At 33.3% G+C, this 20,220-nt stretch overlaps 1 protein-coding gene across 1 annotated transcript in view; it reads left to right on the forward strand.

The window, feature by feature from the left end:
- The window catches only part of faf (ubiquitin carboxyl-terminal hydrolase-like faf), a 134,028-nt gene that overhangs the window by 102,572 nt on the left and 11,236 nt on the right, over positions 1-20,220 (forward strand). Inside the window, exons 25-28 of the mRNA XM_089095065.1 lie at positions 4,637-4,946; positions 6,858-7,087; positions 12,286-12,351; positions 19,638-19,838. Coding sequence (XP_088951191.1) covers positions 4,637-4,946; positions 6,858-7,087; positions 12,286-12,351; positions 19,638-19,838 — 807 coding nt within the window. The remainder of the gene's footprint in view (positions 1-4,636; positions 4,947-6,857; positions 7,088-12,285; positions 12,352-19,637; positions 19,839-20,220) is intronic.

Genomic DNA, 20,220 nt, shown 5'->3' on the forward strand with positions numbered 1-20,220 from the left:
GACTTATTTGCTCTGTGCTCTAGCACCGTAGTTTAGATGAAGGATAAACAGATGCTTATTGTAACAAGTGACAGATCCCTTTGTGCAGCGACTATTTTGAAGCTAGTTTAAATTTATTTGTCTTTTGTGTTTGCGTGTGTTTGGTATTTTTTTTTTTTTTTTTTTTTTTGCATTTGTTTGTTTTTTCTTTCTCATTTGAGACTTAATGAATAGCTATGAATACAAAACCTCTTCAAAGTTCTTTTTTTTCGGTTCGTCTCCTAAGACCGAAAAAAAAACTGAATTAAACTAGCTAACAAATTAAAAGAACAAAAGCGAAAAAAATGCTCCTGAAAAAACCATACTTGTAACAACAACAAAAGCAGATTATTTTATTATTATTATTTTTTTTTTTTTTATGTCTTTAAAAAAAGGTGAAAATACAACCAACGCTATTTTTGTTTCTAATTCGCCTCATTTTAAAAAGAAACTAAGTTAAATTTGTGTAATCTCTTCCTGTAAATCAAATAGCCATGACATATCAGAGGCAACGCTGTAGCGTTGCCTGTAGTAAAGGCCATACGGCTCCAATGTTTTATTATTATTATTTATTTATTTTTTTTTTTTTCCAGAGGCACTTCATATGGAAGGGGTTGTCGTAGAAACTTCAAAGGGGGATCATTCGATTGGAAATCGAGAGTTCTAGTGCCCTTTTTAATAGTCGAAAATGATTGGAGGGCAACTAGCCCTTATATGCCCTGGGGGCATATAAGGTTTTTATAGACGGCGTTGTTTTATAAACTTCAAAACAGGCCCATTCAATTGGAAATTAAAGAGCTAGTGCCCTTTTTAATAGTCGAAAGTGATTGAAGTTTAACTATCCCCCCTCCCCCCCCCACACCCATCATTTCCCCAAACACATCCAATCAAAATTTTCAGATAGCCATTTTGTTCAGCGCAGTTGATTTCCAGAAAGAAAATATATTTTTGAGGAGGACACCCCCCCCCCCACACAACCCTCAGGGCAAGGGTTTTAAGTTATGCCCTTGGGGCATATAAGGTTTTTATAGAAGGCGTTGTCGTAGAAACTTCAAAACAGTCTTATTCGATTTGAACTTTAAGAGCTAGTGCCTTTTTTAATAATCTAACTTTTACGGTGTTTAATTAGCCCGCCTCCCCCCCCCCCCACGCCCATCATTTCCCCAAACACATCCAATCAGAATCTTCAGATAGCTGTTTTGTTCAGTGTTGTTGATTTTTGGATATTAAATATATTTTTGAGGAGGATACTCCCCCACAGCCCTTAGGATAAGGGTATTAAGTTATGACCTGTCTAGAAATAAGGTTTTTATAGAAAACGTATTCTCATCATCTTCAAAACATGTTATTTTGATGTGAAATTATAGGGCTAGTGCTTATACGAAGATGTGTAAGTTATGGGAGGGCCCCCAGCCCCGCTCCCCCCAAGCCCATACTTTCCCCAAACACATCCACTCAAAATTGTGAGATAACCATTTTGTTCAGTGTAGTTGATTTCCAGATAGAAAATATGTTTTTGAGGAGGACACTCCCCCACAACCTTCAGGGCAAGGGTTTTAAGATATGCCCTGGGGGCATATAAGGTTTTATAGATGGCGTTGTCGTAGAAACTTCAAAAAGAGGTTCATTCGATTGAAAATTCAAAGGGATAGTGCCCTTTTTAATAGTCAAAAGTGATTGGAGGGCAACTGGAGGTACTGAATTATATTACAAATGTTTTCTTTTGTACTTAATATTGAAAATAAATGTTAAAATTACAGTAAAATTTTGAACTGATGAGCTTTTAGCAATTAATATCATTATGCATCAAATATTCAGTTTAATTTATTAGTTCTTTTCAAGATTGGTAAAGACAAATATAGTTTCACTACAAGCTAAATTTGGATACTGTCCCCTTCTTTAACTGTAAAAACCTAAAGCCTTCTGCGTCATTGTCGCTTCACTGAAAACGAATTACTGGTATATTACAAATTTATTCTTTTCCATTTTTTACGGCATTTAAAATGAAAATAAAAATTAAAGTGAAAAAAAAAACTTTAACTGATTTATCTTTCAAAAATTAATATAATTATTTATATAATATTCAATTTGATTTTGTTTATAGTTTCCTAGACTGTTCAAGACTCATAAAGTTTTGCCATTTTTTTTTAACTGTGCCATTTTTTTTAACTAATCGTGTTAGTTTGTTATGAAAACATTCTATGGCTTCTAGGCATTTCAATTTGAGCGGAAAACTGCACCTCCAACTTTGTGGAACATGTATTTTCTTGCATGAAACACCAAAATATAATAAAATGTCAAGTTTCGGACTGTTCCACCACTCGCAAGCAAGAGCCATTGGTTTTTCTGAATACGTATGGTCAAATTAGGGGGTGAATGGTAGGCTAATTTTCGTAGCAGCCCAATCCCATCCTGGTATGATTCACATTTTCAACACTTGGCGTCCGGACTATCATATAGTCTACCAAGCATACAACTACCCCAAATCAGTATCAATGAATAAATGAAACCCAAAACGAACAAAAATTAAAATAAATATTAGAGTCAAACTCAAAACGAGCATAAATTAATGTGAGTAGGGTTCAAAACCCCTATGCTTTCTAAAAGCCAGAATATAATTTGTACTTTACTGAAAAAAATTCAAATGAGTGTACTGAAAAAAAATGTGCATTGCCAATTTAATATACATATGCTGATATTTATTCCCTAAAATCTTAATTAATTTTTGATTTCTTAAAGTTACAAAAGTGAAAATATTTCAAAGAATTCTTTTCAGTAAAGCGCCAATGACGCAATAGGTTTTAGGCTTCTGCAGTGAGACGATACCCAAACTCTTGTTTGTAGTTATTTTTATTCGATTCAAACTTGATTTGCATATTCAATTTAAGTTTCAATCGTTTTAAGATTTATTTATTCATTTACATTAATATAAATTGTATGTTTTGTTCGCAACGATTTTTTATTTAGTACATACTAGGTTGAAATTTCATATATATTTTAATAGAAAAACATGGTGTCCTTTTAAGCTAGAATTACATAATAAGTATAAGCATTGCGCACTTTGAGGTCTATCCATTAAGATATGATATTAACCATTGTATGTTTTTTGTTGTGGTTTTTCGTTTTATTTCTGTTCGTTTCTGTCATCATTTATTCTTTAAAAGAAATTTATGGTCGGTTTGTGTTGTAAATTTATCATGTATTTGTATAGCCAGTGCTTAATTTTGGAATGTTCTTTACTTTTCTTTTAAAAACATTTTTTTATGAAATTTTTTTTTAATTAATAAATGTAAAGAACGAAAAGACTTCAAATGAATGATCTCACAACTACCATCGACAAGATATCCAGCCTACTATTTCTGAAAATAATATTCATCATGGACTGAGACTCTGCATGGCCTTTTGGACTTGTACTCAGTAAATCTTCCTGCTGCCAAACGCTGCATCTCTTTTCTCATTTATTCCCTCTTTACGATCTTCTCAAGAAGAAGGGATTTCCCCTTGGCGAATGTTTTACATGAATCATGTCTTTCTGTATAGATCTTGACGTGGATAGTAGTTGGGGCTTAATATCCACTAGGTCCTTTCATATTCTGAGTTGTATAGTATGGCAAAGTGTGTTATATTTGATACAAAAAGCTTTAAGGTCATGACACAATAAAAAACAACGAACAATTGAAATAATCAATTAAACAGTTAAACAAAACGATAAAAAGAAGAAAAAACATACAAAAATACTCAAAACAAACATAGAACACCCTCCCGATGGGTCATGCCCATACGAATAAACTGCACAAAAACTAATAAAACACTCAATCCCCAACAATTACACCCATAAATATTCCCCTCATCACTCGAAAAGTATATCTCACTTGCATCCTGGGGCAACAATTTCTTGAGCAGATTTCTGAGTCTTAAAAATTTCTATTCAAAAAAAAAGAAAAAATCTTTCAACAATGGAAAGTTGTGAGCGTTATTACTTTTCAATTGCGAGTCAAACAGCCCAAGTTTCTTCTTAAATGTAGTGATGCGATTAAATAAGTTATTTACAAGGTTATCTTTTCCTTTGGTTATCTTTTTGATTTTTATATATGATATTTTTCGGATACGTCCTCTATATGTTTTTATGCGTTTATGATTGTGTATTTATAATTTAATTTACCTATCTTTTGGATATGTTTTCCATATTGTTTTTATGTATTGATAATTGATTGTTGTTTTTTTATAATATCGACTAAAGCATAAATCCAATAACAATAACCACTCATCATGTCTTACTTCTGGTGCAGTTTTGTCTTCTTGACTCATGAACAAGAAAAGTTCTTCTCTTAGCTCATAAAACCTCCGTGAACATATTCCACCGCTTAACCATCCGATGGGATCAAAGTGAATTTATGCTTTACTCGGCAATACGGAGCCGGACAAAAGACTCCTTTTAAAGGAGTCTTAAAAGGAGTCCTTTTAAAGCTCCTTTAAAGGAGTCCTTTTAAAGCTCCTTTAAAGGAGTCCTTTTAAAGCTCCTTTTCAAAAATATATTCCGTTTGCTGTCAGTCTTCTATTTTGAGAAAATTTCTTGTTCGCATTTTTTCAAATTTTTCATTTCTCCTTTTGTTTCTAGGGTCTAGGACAGAAGAGTTTGCTCCTTCAAAACAATATATTCCGTTTGCTATTAGTCTTCTTGCTTGGCTGTGATTTTGTAGAGGGAAGCTATACGAGGAATGTTGTATCTCCACCTATGGGATCTCCGTGTGGACCATCAGGACCAAACAAGATTGCAAAGACTGCTGCGATTCCACTGCCAGCTCTGTCACCCCCTGCAACAATTCAAAGAAGGTGGACCGTTGCTCAAATTCGAGATTTTGGAGATATACATTCTCTTATAGCAGACTTATTGATTAGCTGCAACTTTTCGTCTGAATGTGACAGTGGTAATTAATTATTTCTTCTTGTTTTTAGATTTTTTTTTGGGGGGGGGGGGTGGTTGGTCGTTCTCCATCTAATTTGATTTGCCTCTAAGGAATCAGGGTGATGGAAAATGGAGTCAGGCTCATAAATTTGAGCTCGAGAAAAACAAAAATGATGACTCATCTAATTTTGTAATGCAAAAAGGAGTAAAAATTATTCAATCTGATTTAAAATAAGAGTCAGATTTACTTTGTCGTGATTTGGCTCGGGTGTTCTCTGGCTTTTTGAATTTGTAGCACCTGTCCAAACTTACTCAGTCCAAACTTGTTCAAGGCTCCAAAATGTTAAAGCTGAATATGTAAACTTTACAATGTAAACGGCGATTTGAGATAGAACTAAAAAGAATCATAATTTGCGACTTCTTGCTGAATTTACTTTGTACAAGGGTTCCAGTCGCTTCAATAGGAGGGGACAGTCGCCCTCCAACCCGCTAGATTTTGAACAATCCCTTTTTTGGTATTCTAATTGAAAAATACATTCTTGTTGGAGTTTTTATTTTTAAAAAACCTGGAATTTTGAAAAGTACATTTAAAAACCAGGCAACGGAATTGTTGGGTGCAATTTTAGAAAGGAATTTTAATGTAATCCATTTTTACTTCCAGAAACATCAGTTTTTCATGTCGTGTATATATTTTAACTATAAGAGTTATGTAGCTAGTGATGATAGTGACGAAAAGAGGGTACAAATGGTAATTAATATGTTTAATAATAATCGTGACTTTGTGATTGGAATCACCTTGACGGTGATTAGCAATATTAGTAAATAGTAATGGTATTAAAATTAAAGCCCCTTTACTAATACGAGGGGAGGGTTTAGAAAAAAAGATGTTGTCAGAAAGCTGATTTCCTTGCCTGATGCCCATGGTAAAATGGATCGTGAAGCTTTAATTTATGTTGTTTTTGCTCACTGAGCAAGAAGATTTTCAAAAAGTAAAGGCGAGACTAGAATTTCGTGTGATTAGGACTGGAAAAAATGGCTTAGGGATATTATTATTTAATTTTTTATTTTAGCATTCACTGGCTCAAACGTAAATTTGGAGGAGGGGAGGTAGGTTCGTAAGTTTACAAAGCTATTACAAAAGGAGAGGGTTTAGAAAAAAAGTTAACTTGTCAGAAAGCTGAAATATTTTTTGGGGTTGTTACACAATTTTGCACTATATTTTTTTCTTTGGTTTTCTAAGAAAGAGGAGGAGGGATGTTTCCCCCTTTCTCGTCTGGCATCCATGATAATATAAACTGGGAAGGTTTAAATTTTGTTGTTTTTGCCCTCAGAGCAAAAAGACTAATATCACATATTTCTACTTCATGCAATTAAAGTGAAAAGGACATAGGAAATATGGGATAGACCATGGTTTAACTATTGTCAGTTTTTCTAGTTAGCAACGCGCTCCAAACTCCTGAAGAGAATGTTGGTTTGGAGCCTACAGCTCGTCTGCTGAGACCGGTTTTGCCGAAAATAACAGTTTTTCCGAAACTTAATTAAAAACGTTATGTTGTGTAAAGAGTGGTCTAATTGACATTGCTGTAAGACGTCAGCGCTCTAGATACAGCTGACTCTGAGATACAAAATGCCAAAATTTTCAAACTCGTTTTTCTCGGAATTTTGGATAAACAAATTCGGCAAAACAGATTCGGAAACGCTATCTTGTGTAAAAAAAATCTCTTTCGAATGGTCTAATTGACATTGCTGAAGACGTCAGCGCTCTAGCTACAGCCGATTCTGAGGTACAAATGTCAAAATTTTCAAACTCGTTTTTCTCGGAATTTTGGAAACACAAATTCGGCAAAACCGCTCTCAGCAGACCAGTTGACATTGTGAAATATGTTTGTAGTTAACGCCATTTTTCTAGTTAACATCTTTGACATTTATCTAGTTAACGACGTGTCCCAAGCTCCTGAAGAGAATGTCGGTTTGGAGCCTACAGCTGACGTTTTGAAGTATGTTTTTGGAGATGGTCAAGGTTTGTTTCTGCAGGAGATGGTAACAACTTGTAGACAAAACCTGTCTGTTATAAATGAGAATCCTTCTTTGGTTGCTGCAATGTTTGCCCACTTGTCTATGAATAATAAGGCTTTTTCGAAGTCGTTAATGAAGGAAATTTTAGTAAGTTTTTCGGTTCTCCTTCAATGAAACTTAAAATGTTCCGTAAAATTTTGCCTGTTTATTTTTATATTCAGATACTTCAAAGGTGTAAAACTGACTACAAGTGCCATTTTGGTCACAAGGGCTTTAGTTCTGACTATCATCGACGTTTTCTCCCCCCCCTCCTCCCTCCACTTTAAAGAAAATCCCCCAATCCTTCCATATACAAGACTCGATGCTCGTTTAGCTCCAAATACCCAACTTGACTTATGTTTGTACCCTATTTTGTTTTTACCCCATACTTTCTAAAAGCCAGAATATATTTTGTACTTTACTGAAAAAAAAATTAAAATGAATTAACTGAAAAAAATGTGCATTGTCAGTTTAATATACATATGGTGATGTTTATTCCTTAAAATCTTAATTAAATCTTGATTTCTTAAAGCTAAAAAATTGAGAACATTCAAGAGAATTTTTTCAGTTAAGTACAAATTATTTTCTTGCCTTTAGGAAGCATGGGGTTTAGAACCCTACTCATTTTAATTTCTGCTCGTTTTGAGTTTGACTCTGTTATTTGTTTTAATTTCTGTTTGTTTGGTACATTTATTTACTGATATTGATTTGAGGTAGTTTTATGCTTGGTAGATTGTTTGATTCTATTCTTGTTCATTTTTGGTTTAATGGAGTTCTTTACTTTTTTTTGAAAAACTTATTTTGTGGTAAAAATTTTTGTTAATTAATTTTTGTTCGTTTTAGGGAGAAAGTCTTTTTCAGGGAGAAAGACTGAGCCTCTTCTAAAGTTAAACAACCATCCTTCCATAAATACCTTAAATATCCTCTGGGCATAACTTACAACCCTTCCCCAAATCTCTGGGGTTTGTTCCAACCCCAAAAGCCTTGTTTTATGATATTTAGACTATTTTGGATAGAATGGCTATTTGAAACTTTCTATTGGATGAATTTGGGACAATATGACGTGTGTGAGGAAGAGGGGGTAGCTACCCTCCGATCACTTTGACTCTTAAAAAGAGCACTAGAGCGTCTGATTACTAATCCAATGAGCCCCTCCAAAGTTTATATGACCACGCTTTCTATAAGAACCTTACTTGTCCCAAGAGCATAACTTGCAACCATTGCCCTGAGGGCTGGGGGGATTCTTAATCCTCAAAAACCTAGTTTCCAGACCTTTCTGATATGCTGAACAAAATGGACATCTCAAAACTTTGACTTCAGTGTTTGGAGATATAATGGGCATGGGGGGGGGTATTTACCCTCTGATCACTTTCTACTAATAAAAAGGCACTAATCCTCTCAATTTCAATCGAATGAGCCCCTTTTGAAGCTTCTATTACAAAAGAGTCTATAAAAACCTCATATGCCTGTAGGGCATAACTTGAGACCCTTGTCCTGAGGGCTATGGGGGGAGGATTGTCATCCTCAAAGACATAATATCCAGATCTTTCAACTACGTTGAACAAAATGGCCATATCAAACTTTTGATCGGAAATGTTTGGAAAAATGATGGGCATGGTGCGGGGGGGATTCTTCCTCTAATTACTTTCGACTATTATAAAGGGCAATAGCCCTCTCAATTTCCAATCCAATGACCCCTTTATTAAAGTTTTTACGACAACGCTTTTTATAAAAACATTATATGCCCCCAGGGCATAACTTAGGGGGGCTGTCGACTCAAAAATATAATTTCTGGACCCTTCAATTACTTGCAACAAAATGCCTATATCAAAATGTTGATCGGAAGTGTTTGGGGAAATGATTGGCGGGGGGGGGGGGGGTATTCACCCTCCGATCGCTTTTGACTATTAATAAGGGTACTAGCCCTCTTAATTCCCAATTGAATGTGCTCTTTTTGAAGTTTCTACGACAACGCTTTCTATAAAAACCTTATATGCACCCAGGGCATAGCTTAAAACCTTAGCCATGAGGGCTAGGGGGGGGGGGGGGTGCTATACTCAAAGACAATTTCCGGCTCTTGAACTAAGTTCAACTAAATAGCTATATCAAAATATTGATTGGATGTGTTTGGGGAAATGATGGGCGGGGGGGGAGCATTGGCCATCCAGTTGCTTTTGACTATTCATAAGCGCACTAGCCTTCTCAATTCCTAATTGAATGAGTCCTTTTTGAAGTTTCTATGACGCTTTCTATAAATACCTTATATGCTCTCAGGGCATAACTTTCAACCTACCTTTGCCCTGGGGACTGTGGGGGGTTTGTCATCCTCAAAGACATAACTTCTGGACCTTTGAACTGCGTTGAACAAAATGGCTATCTCAAAATTTTGATTGAATGTGTTTGGGTCAATGTTGGGCGTCAGAGGGGTTAGTTGTCCTCCAATCAGTTCCGACTATTAAAAAGGACACTAGCCCTTTCATTTTCCAATTGAATGAGCCCTTTTTGAAGTTTCTACGACAACAGTTTCTATAAAAACCTTATATGCCCCCAGAACATAACTTACAACCCTTGCCCTGAGGGTTGTGTGTGTGGGGGGGGGGTTGTCATCCACAAAGTCCTAATTTCCAGAACTCTAAACTACGTTGAACAAAATGGTTATCTCAAAATTTCGATTGGATGTGTTTGCAGAAATCGTGGGCGTGAGAGGTGGGTTTGTTGCCCTTCAATCTTTTCTGACTGTTAAAAAGAGCACCATCTCTCTCAATTTTCAATCGAATGAGCCCTTTTTTAAGTTTCTACAAAACCTCTTTCTGTAAAAACCTTATATGCCCCCAGGGCATAATTTACAACCCTTTCCCTGAGGGCTGTGGGGGGTTGTCATCCTTAAAGACCTAATTTCTTTAACTCTCAACTACGTTGAAAAAATGGCTATCTTAAAATTTTGATTGAATGTGTTTGGGGAAATGGTGGGTGTGATAGGGGGTTAGTTACCCTCCAGTCACTTTTACTATTAAAAGGGGCACTAACCCTTTCAATTTCCAATCGAATGAGCCCTTTTAAAGTTTTAACGACAACGCTTTCTATAAGAACCTTATATGCCCCCAGGGTATAACTTACAAGCCTTGCCCTGAGGGCTGGGGAGATTTTTTAATCCTCAAAAACATAATTTCCAGACCTTTTTGATATGCTAAACCAAATGGCTATCTCAAAATTTTCATTGTAAGTGTTTGGGGAAATGATTGGCGTAGGGGGAGGGGTATTTGCCCACTGATACCTTTTGGATAACAAAAATGGCACTATTTCTCTCATTTTCTAATCAAATGAGCCCTTTTTGAAGCTTGTACAAAACAATTTCTATAAAAACCTTATATGCCCCAAGGGCATAACTTAGGATCCTTGTCCTGAGGGCTATGGGGGTAGGGTTGTCTTCCTCAAAGACATAATTTCCAGACCTTTCAACTACGTTGAACAAAATGGCCATATCAAAATATTGATCGTAATTGTTTGGGGAAAAGATGGGCATGGGACGGGGGTGATTCTCCCTCTGATTGCTTTCTATTAAAAAGGATAGTAGCCCTCTCAATTTCCAATCTAATGACTCCTTTTGGAAGTTTTTACGACAGCGCTTTTTATAAAAAATATTATATGCCTCCATGGCATAACTTATAATCATAGCCCTCAGGGCTGTGGGGGGCTGTCACACTCAAAAACATAATTTCCGGACCCTTCAATTACGTTGAACAAAATGGTTATATCAAAATGTTGATCAGAAGTGTTTGAGGAGATGATGGGTGTGGGGTGTGGTATTCGCCCTCCGATCGCTTTTGATTATTAATAAGGGCACTAGCCCTCTCAATTCCCAATTAAATGACCCATTTTTGAAGTTTCTACGACAACGCTTTCTATAAAAACCTAATATGCCCCCAGGGCATAACTTACAACCTTTGGCCTGGGGGCTTTGGGGGTTTATCATCCTCAAAGACATAATTTTTGGACCTTTGAACCACGTTAAACAAAATGGCTAACTCAAAATTCTGAGTGGATGTGTTTGGGGAAATGATAGGTGTGAGAGTGCGGTTAGTTGCCCTCCAATCAGTTTCTACTATTAAAAAGAGCACTAGCCCTTTCAATTTCCAATTGAGTGAGCCCTTTTTAAAGTTTTTACGGTAACGCTTTTTGTAAAAACCTTATATGCCCCCAGGGCATCAACTTACAACCCTCGCCCTGAGAGCTGTAGGGGATTTGTCATCCTCAATGACCTAATTTCCAGAACTTTCAACTACATTGAACAAAATGACTATTTCAAAATTTTGATTGGATGTGTTTCGGGAATGGTGGGCGTGAGAGGGGGGTTAGTTGCCCTCCAACCACTTTTAACTATTAAAAAGGGAACTACCCACCTGAATTTCCAATTGAATGAGCCCTTTTTGAAGTTTCTACAAGAACATTTTCAATAAAAACCGTATATGCCCCCAGGGCATAAATTAAAACCCTTGCCCTGGGGACTGTGGGGAGCTGTCCTCCTCAAAAACTTAATTTCCAGACGTCTCATTTACTTTGAACAAATTGTCTATCTCAAAATTTTTATTGGATATGTTTGGGGAAATGGTGGGAGTGGAAGGGGTGTTAGTTGCCTTCCAATCACTTTCGACTATTAATAAGGGTACAAGCCACTACAATTTCCAATCGAATGAGCCCTATTCGAAGTTTCTATGACAACTCCTTCGATACGAAGTGCCCTGGTCTAAGACCAACAAAAAAAAAATAATACATTGTGCCAACATCGTTCTTTACTTTGGTGGCGCTATTGCGCTGCCTATGATACAGATTTAATATATTTAAGCATTTATGCTTCAAATTTTATTTGTAGTAGATGGCGTCGTAAGTAGCTGGAGAAGTATTATCTTTCTATCTATCTGTCTTTCTTTGCCATTAATTGTGTAATGTTTACTTTGTTAATGTTCGGCTACTTTACTTTTATTTGTTACATTTTACTAATTGTGTTCTAATTTTTCTAGTGACTATCTTTATGTAAATTATAATTTTTTAAGTTGATCTATTGTTGTTTTTTTTGTTTTTTTTTTATCGTTCATTCGATATAAAAAGCAAATTCGGTTCTATTAGAGCGTGTAGTCCATTAGACTATGTTCTTTCGAAAATAAATCTTGTCTTGTCCCTTATTTTAAGCACTTTTAGATGTTTTTGCTGAGGAAAATAATTTAAATAAGTATTATAACTTTTTCACTGTTATTTTTTATGGTAGGACCAATTAGCTTCCCTGTTTTTTTACATTTTCTTTTCTTTAGTTTCAGATATCAACAGGCTCAGCAAGTGAATTGAAAAATCTGTTCGCCCTGCTTCAATATCTACTAGTAAGTTCCTTTTCTCATTTTTTCACTCGTTGAACCACTTGTTCTTTTTTTCTGTGGCAAACATATTAGGCCTATTTTTTGGTTATCGTTACTAAGGCCTTAACTCTTTAATAAAAAAGACATTCATTTTTAGTTTTAATTTTTGGACCCAGGCCTTAGTTCGCCGTTAAAGGTACAAAAAATCCTATAGATCAGTTTTAATGTTGCTAGCTAATGCTCTTAATTTGAACTTTGATTATTTTCTTTTTGAATTCTCACTTCTCACACGCGATGGGGAAGGAATTGATTATGGCCCAAAGACGCCTGGGCATTAAGGCCTTTGTGGATTTTAGTTGATGTGGTCAAGATTTGTTTTGCCATCAGTGGAGTAACCCTTTAATAATTTGATGATTCAAAAAAATGGGCCAGATTATTATGTGTTCCTGATTCCGATAGATAACGTAAGTGAATTATGAGCAAAACCGGATGATGAGTTTTTTCATTTCCGGCATTCGTTTGCTTTCTGTTAGGTTGGTGCTGCCAAGAATAATAGAAAGACAAAAAATAATAGAAAGACAAAAAATAATAGAAAGACAAAAAATAATAGAAAGACAAAAAATAACTTGTCAAAAAATCTGGCTGCAAATATTCATCTTCTAATAGCCCGCTCACATACTTAGCTATAAATGTCAAGCAACATCATTTTGATAGATCAGACTTTTGTTCTCACCAGTACAGTGGTCAGAAGTAATCATGAAAATAAAGAACGCATTGTAGCCATAGTGAATGAAAATCTAAAAATGAGTTTTGATAAAATTGTTATGTGAGATTGCCATTTGGAGCTGATTCAAGAATTGTAACTATTTCGGTTAATTTTGATGGTAACATTCTATTGCGAAAAACTAATTTATGGGATTTTCAGTTCCTGTAAGAATTTCAGGTTCACGTGTCATCATAGCCCTGTGGCAGGGCTTGCCTAGTGGGCTTGAGTGCAGTGGATTTTTCTTAGCAAATTTCAAGTATTGCCCGTTCAACATGGTTGAAATTATTCATAATATTCAACGTGATTTTTCATCTACTACCTGTAATTGTATCGATAGATACATTATTTTTGTATCGATAATTGTATTATAATTATAATTGTATCGATAAAAGAGTATAATAATATCGTAAGGAATGTTCTTACTAAACAAAGAATCGAAATAAAATGGCTTAAGTCTCACCAGTTGGTATGTGAAAAACCTGATTGTGTAGATGATATTAAATCCACTTATTCTTAAAAGAAAGTCAATACAACTTTCTTTTAAGAAGTCAATATAACTCGTCGTTGCTTAAATACAACTATTTAGTATTATTCAATGCAATTTGAAATGAAATAAAAACCAGGTTGTAATATGAAAAGGCTGATTGTGTAGATTATATTTTATTTCTATTCTTTTTATTTCTATTCTATATATTTTTACTCTTTGTTTGCTCTATCTTTACTTTTTACACTATTTTTTATTTATATTTAATCTTTAAAGAATGCAAAATTACGTTGATTAATTACTATATTTATTCTCTTATTATATAAGAATATTATATATTACGTTTATTCTTAAAAGAAATTCAATATAACGATTAGAATTGGTCCTTTAATTCCATCAGAAGTAAATATAACTATTCAACACTTAAATACAACTATGTATTATTATTCAATACAATTCAAAATGAAATAAAACCTACCAAAAAATGATGTAAAGAAATTGATGCTAGAGTCATAAATTGACGAAAAAATGTTTTATTACTGTTTTTTAATGCTGGCATTCAAAATCGGATTTTTTCGATAAATCTTCTCGTAAATTTTTACTTCTTTGATTACTTCGCTAGGTTGAAGACTTATACACCACTCGATGTACCTTTTTATGCTTTTTTGAAGTATTTTAATCGGTACTATCGCAAATTCTATTTTGAGCCCTTAAGGGAACCTTTAAGGGTTCCCTAAAGGCCCATTCCCTTTGAGGGTTCATATATTATTATTCTATTAGTATATTTGTTTTCGGTAATAGACAATAGATAATTTTTTTGGCAATAATAGTAATGCGAAACATTTTTTCTTTCAATATTAATATATCCCATCTTATTGTAATATCCTATTACAAAAAAAACTTAAAAAACGCATGAAAAATTTATTTATATTCATTTTTGTTCCGTTTTTTACGAGTCGGACAAACATCTCGGGGAGGAACTTTATAAGTTTTTAAAAAGTACCACCTTGCTCCTTATATCTTACTAGTAAAAACAAGTTAAAAGCTTACCAATTGATTGTTAGAATTAAATGCTGAGTTGGTATTTCTAAGTCGTATATTACTATCGAATCTGATCATTTATAAATTTGATGACTCAGCCATAGAATGTGTTATGGTTACGATTATTATATTTGGAAAGAGCGTAAAAAGATGCCTGAAGTGTATTCATCTTCTACCTGTCAAATTAATCTAAAAAAACTAAGAACATACCAATTTTTTAGGATAACTTCAAAGAATTTCGCTTTCAGTCAGGCATAATTCAAAGGTCGTTTAGCTTGGCAAAATATTCTGCTGGCACACTTAAGGTTTGTATCTTAAATTTTCAGATTTTTGTGAAATAATTACCAAAAGCTGTTTCCAAAGGGACGATCAGAAGGGCAATGAACGTTCAGTCGCACATTGATCCTCTTGATCTAGGTTGGTTAACCCCCTTTGACAATAACTTAGCCAACTACTTTTGGCAATTATTTCACAGAACTCTGAAAATCTAAGATACAACCTTTTGATACTACAGCGACGATATAACTTCTATCATGTTATATTCAATTAAAAGTGTATTAGGAAAATAACAAAGACACGGATAAAACTTTTGATAATATTATTTTTAATGACCCTAACTAATACAGAGCTAAAGTCACCTGTCTCTCAGGCCTTTCTGGATGGCGTATACGCAGGCGTGAGTATACTTTATGTTGAACGCTTCAACGCTTCTTGTTACCTCCTAATCTCGATACAATTGTTTATTAATCCAGCTTTAAAGTTATCCTTTGGATCGCGTATTATAGCTTCTTGTTAAAATCTGGTTCTTAAATAAAACATATATATATAAACAGAATATAATAAACAGACGTACAAACAGAATACTCATTCAAAGTGGCGAGGCATATGATTTATGTCAATTCCCTTATGTTCACAGGTAGGTCTTAGCAGAAAAATGGTATTTTAAAAAGATTTCTTTTAATTGAGGAAATTTTTTACCATTATAAGTTACCATTTATTATAATAGAGGTCTTTGAAGTTGAACCTGTTTTCCCTATTAGCACTATACAAGCATGTATAAATTATCATTTATAAAAATATTTTTCTTTGAAGAGGAACCTATGACCAATCTAAACACTAAACAAGGATTTATAAATTACCATTTATTAGGATAGATTTCTTTGACGTGGAAGTTGTTATCCCAATAAGCAATATACAAGATGTATAAGTTATACTTTATTAGGATATATTTCTTTGATGATTAACTTTTGCTCCCTCTAAACAATATACAACGATGTATAAGTTACCCTTTATAAGGATATATGTCTTTGAGGAGGAACTTTTTATACATATAAACCCTATATAAAGATGTATAAGTTATCCTATCTTAGGATATAGGTAGTTGAAGATTACACTATAATCACACTAAAAACAATCTAAGCATGAATCAGAAACACTTAAAATAGATAGATGTATTTAACTTATAATCAATCTAAACACTATACAGGACGTATAAGTTATCCTTTATGAGGATAGATGTGTTTGAGGAGGAACTTATGATCCCTCTAAACACTATATCAAGATGTATAAGTTACACGTTAATCTAATAGATGTGTTTGAAGATTACATTATGATCCATCTAAACACTATTATCGGATGTATAATTTTTCATTACTTAAGAAAGATGTATTGGACTTATAATCACACTAACCACTACACTAGCAAGTATTATTTATACTAAATTATAATATAGTTCTTTGTTGAGTTACTTATGATCCCTCTAAACACTATATAAGCATATATAAGTTAAACTTTAAAAGGATAGATGTATTTAAAGAGGAACTTTTGATCCATCTAAGCACTATACAACCATATATAAGTTACCATATATAATAATAGATGTCTTTAAGGAGGAACTTATAACCCCTCTAAACACTATAAGCATATATAAGTTATCAAATATAAGTATAGATGTCTTTAAGGAGGAATTGATAATCCCTCTAAACACTATAAAGTTATATAAGTTATCCTATATAAGGATAGAGCTTAGATCCCTCTAAACACTATATAAAGATGTATAAATTACCCTTTATAAGGATAGATTTCTTTGAGGATGAACTTATGATTCCTCTAAAAAATATATAAGCATGAATTATTTAGCCTTAATTAAGATAGATGTATTTTACTTATGATCAAAATAATCAATCCACAAGATGTATAATTTACACGTATTAAGGATAGATTTCTTTGGAGAGGAAACTATGACCCCACTATACACTATATAAGCATATATAAGTTATCCTTTATAAGGATAGATGTCTTTGAGGAGGAAATTGTGATCCCTCTAAACAATATATAAGCACGTATAAATTATCCTTTATAATAATAGATGTCTTTGAGGAGGAACTTGTGATCCCTCTAAACACTATATAACGACGTATAAATTACCATTTATGACGATAGATGTCTGTGAAGAGGACTCTGTAATCCCTCTGCACTCTTGGCAATAAATTCTAGTTTATGATTTGGTGGGTGTATGATAATTTGTATTAATGCAATACTGAAACTGTAGTGTTAAATATTTCTTTTTAAAAAGGCCTGAGAGGTGTTTATGAAAGTCCAGTTATTTTCTCTCAGATTTTGAGAGTAGCCAAGATTTTGGCTACGGGTAGAGATTTGAAGCTTGTGCTGTTGAAGGTGAATAGACTTCTTACTTGACTTGTCAACCAATCCGCGAATTTGTTTCTATTAATCATAATTAATTAGTATTATTAATCGTGGTAGACGGTAAAAGAACAGTTTAAAAAAAAAAGTGAAAAAAGAAAAAAAATGGAGTTTTAAGCCATTTCTCTCGGAATTAGTTGACCAGCGTGCTAATCAACAAGGCTAAATTGAGAATGTTGCTTGAATCTTTGTATAGAATCTTGCTTGAATCTTTGAATAGATTCTTGCTTGAATCATTCAATAGAATCTTGCTTGAATCTTTCTATAGAATCTTGCTTGATTTGTATACAGACCCACAAATTCATTTTCCTAGCTTTATCGGTTTTAAAGTGTAAAGTTATTCAAGAAGGATGTAGTACAATATAAATTACCTTGGCTCGTGTTCCTTTTTTTAGAGTCCCGTTTTCGTTTTTTTCGTTTTTTTGTCAAAAAAAAAATCAGATCACATTTTTGAATTCAGCGGGAAAAATTACAATGTAAAACTTCTCTTAATAGTTGAAACTCCTTTTTTCAGTTGTTTTTAGAAACTTCAGTATTGTTTTCATGTTGTTTTGATCACTATAATTCTATATTATAAGTGATTCAGAAGAATGTAATAAGATATAGATTACCTTGCCTTGTGTCCCCTTGTTTAGATTTTTTTTTTTTTTTTTTGTAAAAATAAAAAAATCTGATCACACTTTTGAATTCAGCAGGAAAAATTACAATGTAAAACTTCTCTTAACAGTTGAAACTCCTTTTTTCAGTTGCTTTTAGAAACTTCAGTATTGTTTTCATGTTGTTTTGATCACTATAATTCTATATTATAAGTGATTCAGAAGAATGTAATACGATATAGATTACCTTGCCTTGTGTCCACTTGTTTAGATTTTTTTTTTTTTTTTTGTAAAAAGAAAAAAAATCTGATCACACTTTTGAATTCAGCAGGAAAAATTACAATGTAAAACTTCTCTTAACAGTTGAAACTCCTTTTTTCAGTTGTTTTTAGAAACTTCAGTATTGTTTTCATGTTGTTTTGATCACTATAATTCTATATTATAAGTGATTCAGAAGAATGTAATACGATATATATTACCTTGCCTTGGGTCCCCTTGTTTAAATATTTTTTTTTTTTTTTTTGTAAAAAGAAAAACAAATCTGATCACACTTTTTAATTCAGCAGGAAAAATTAAAATTTAAAACTTCTCTTAACAGTTAAAACTCCTTTTTTCAGTTGTTTTTAGAAACTTCAGTATTGTTTTCATGTTGTTTTGATCACTATAATTCTATATTATAAGTGATTCAGAAGAATGTAATACGATATAGATTACCTTGCCTTGTGTCCCCTTGTTTCAATTTTTTTTTTTTTTTTGTAAAAAGAAAAAAAATCTGATCACACTTTTGAATTCAGCAGGAAAAATTACAATGTAAAACTTCTCTTAACAGTTGAAACTCCTTTTTTCAGTTGTTTTTAGAAACTTCAGTATTGTTTTCATGTTGTTTTGATCACTATAATTCTATATTATAAGTGATTCAGAAGAATGTAATACGATATAGATTACCTTGCCTTGTGTCCCCTTGTTTATATTTTTTTTTTTTTTTTTTTAAAAAGAAAAAAAATCTGTTAACACTTTTGAATTCAGCAGGAAAAATTACAATTTAAAACTTCTGTTAACAGTTGAAACTCCTTTTTTCAGTTGTTTTTAGAAACGTCAGTATTGTTTTCATGTTGTTTTGATCACTATAATTCTATATTATAAGTGATTCATAAGAATTTAATACGATATAGATTACCTTGCCTTGTGTCCCCTTGTTTCAATTTTTTTTTTTTTTTTTTTAAAAAGAAAAAAAAATCTGATCACACTTTTGAATTCAGCAGGAAAAATTACAATGTAAAACTTCTCTTAACAGTTAAAACTCCTTTTTTCAGTTGTTTTTAGAAACTTCAGTATTGTTTTCATGTTGTTTTGATCACTATAATTCTATATTATAAGTGATTCAGAAGAATGTAATACGATATAGATTACCTTGCCTTGTGTCCCCTTGTTTAAATATTTTTTTTTTTTTTGTAAAAAGAAAAAAAATCTGATCACACTTTTGAATTCAGTCGAAAAAATTACAAAGGAAAACTTCCCTAAACAGTTGAAACTTCTTTTTTTGAGATACCCAAACCTAGAAGAAAAACAATAGAATATAAGAATTTTCGACTTCAATTTAAAAATTCGTAGAAATAACACAGATTAATTTATTTTAGCCAAAAATTATTTGTGATATTTTTCAGCTATTTTTGTGACTAAATCTGTGACTTAAAATAACTCACTAAATCTGTGTTTCCAGGCAATTAGTGATGAGGTACAACACGAACGAGCCCAGTGGGTCATTGACGGTTTTTCCGACCCTGATTCCAGTAATGTTGGCGGCATGTTGGCTATGATAAGTAATCAAAATACCAGCGAGAGCCGAAGAGCTTACCAGCTGATCAAGTTTATTGTTAATCTGGCTGCCCGATTACCATCAGCCAAAGATAATATTCTCCAGGTAAGAACTGTAACAGACGCAAACTCGAACCAAGTTTAACAAATTTCGGATTGTTTTCCCTTCTCGAGGATGCAGTCGGAATTTTCTCCGAACTTTTATCGTAGTGTATTAATTGAGTGTCTTAATTAATTTATTTTAGCGAATAAATTCAGAGTTAAAACAGTAAGATCCTGCCTAAATGGTAATTATAAAACACTATTTACTTATTACCATCGATTACCCCATTAACATCGACGAAAGATAATACACTCCATGTAAGGACTGTAACAGACTTAAATCCAAGCCAAGCATGGCCGTATCCAGAAAAGGGGGAGGGTATCCAGTTTGGACCCCACCCCGAAATTTTGGTCTGGTTCGTAAAAAAGTAGCAAAACATATATAA

Source organism: Artemia sp. Qi Xiang Cuo, chromosome 9 (genome assembly GCF_049724085.1).
Source record: "Artemia sp. Qi Xiang Cuo chromosome 9, ASM4972408v1, whole genome shotgun sequence".
Classification (NCBI taxonomy): Eukaryota; Metazoa; Arthropoda; class Branchiopoda; order Anostraca; family Artemiidae; genus Artemia; species Artemia sp. Qi Xiang Cuo.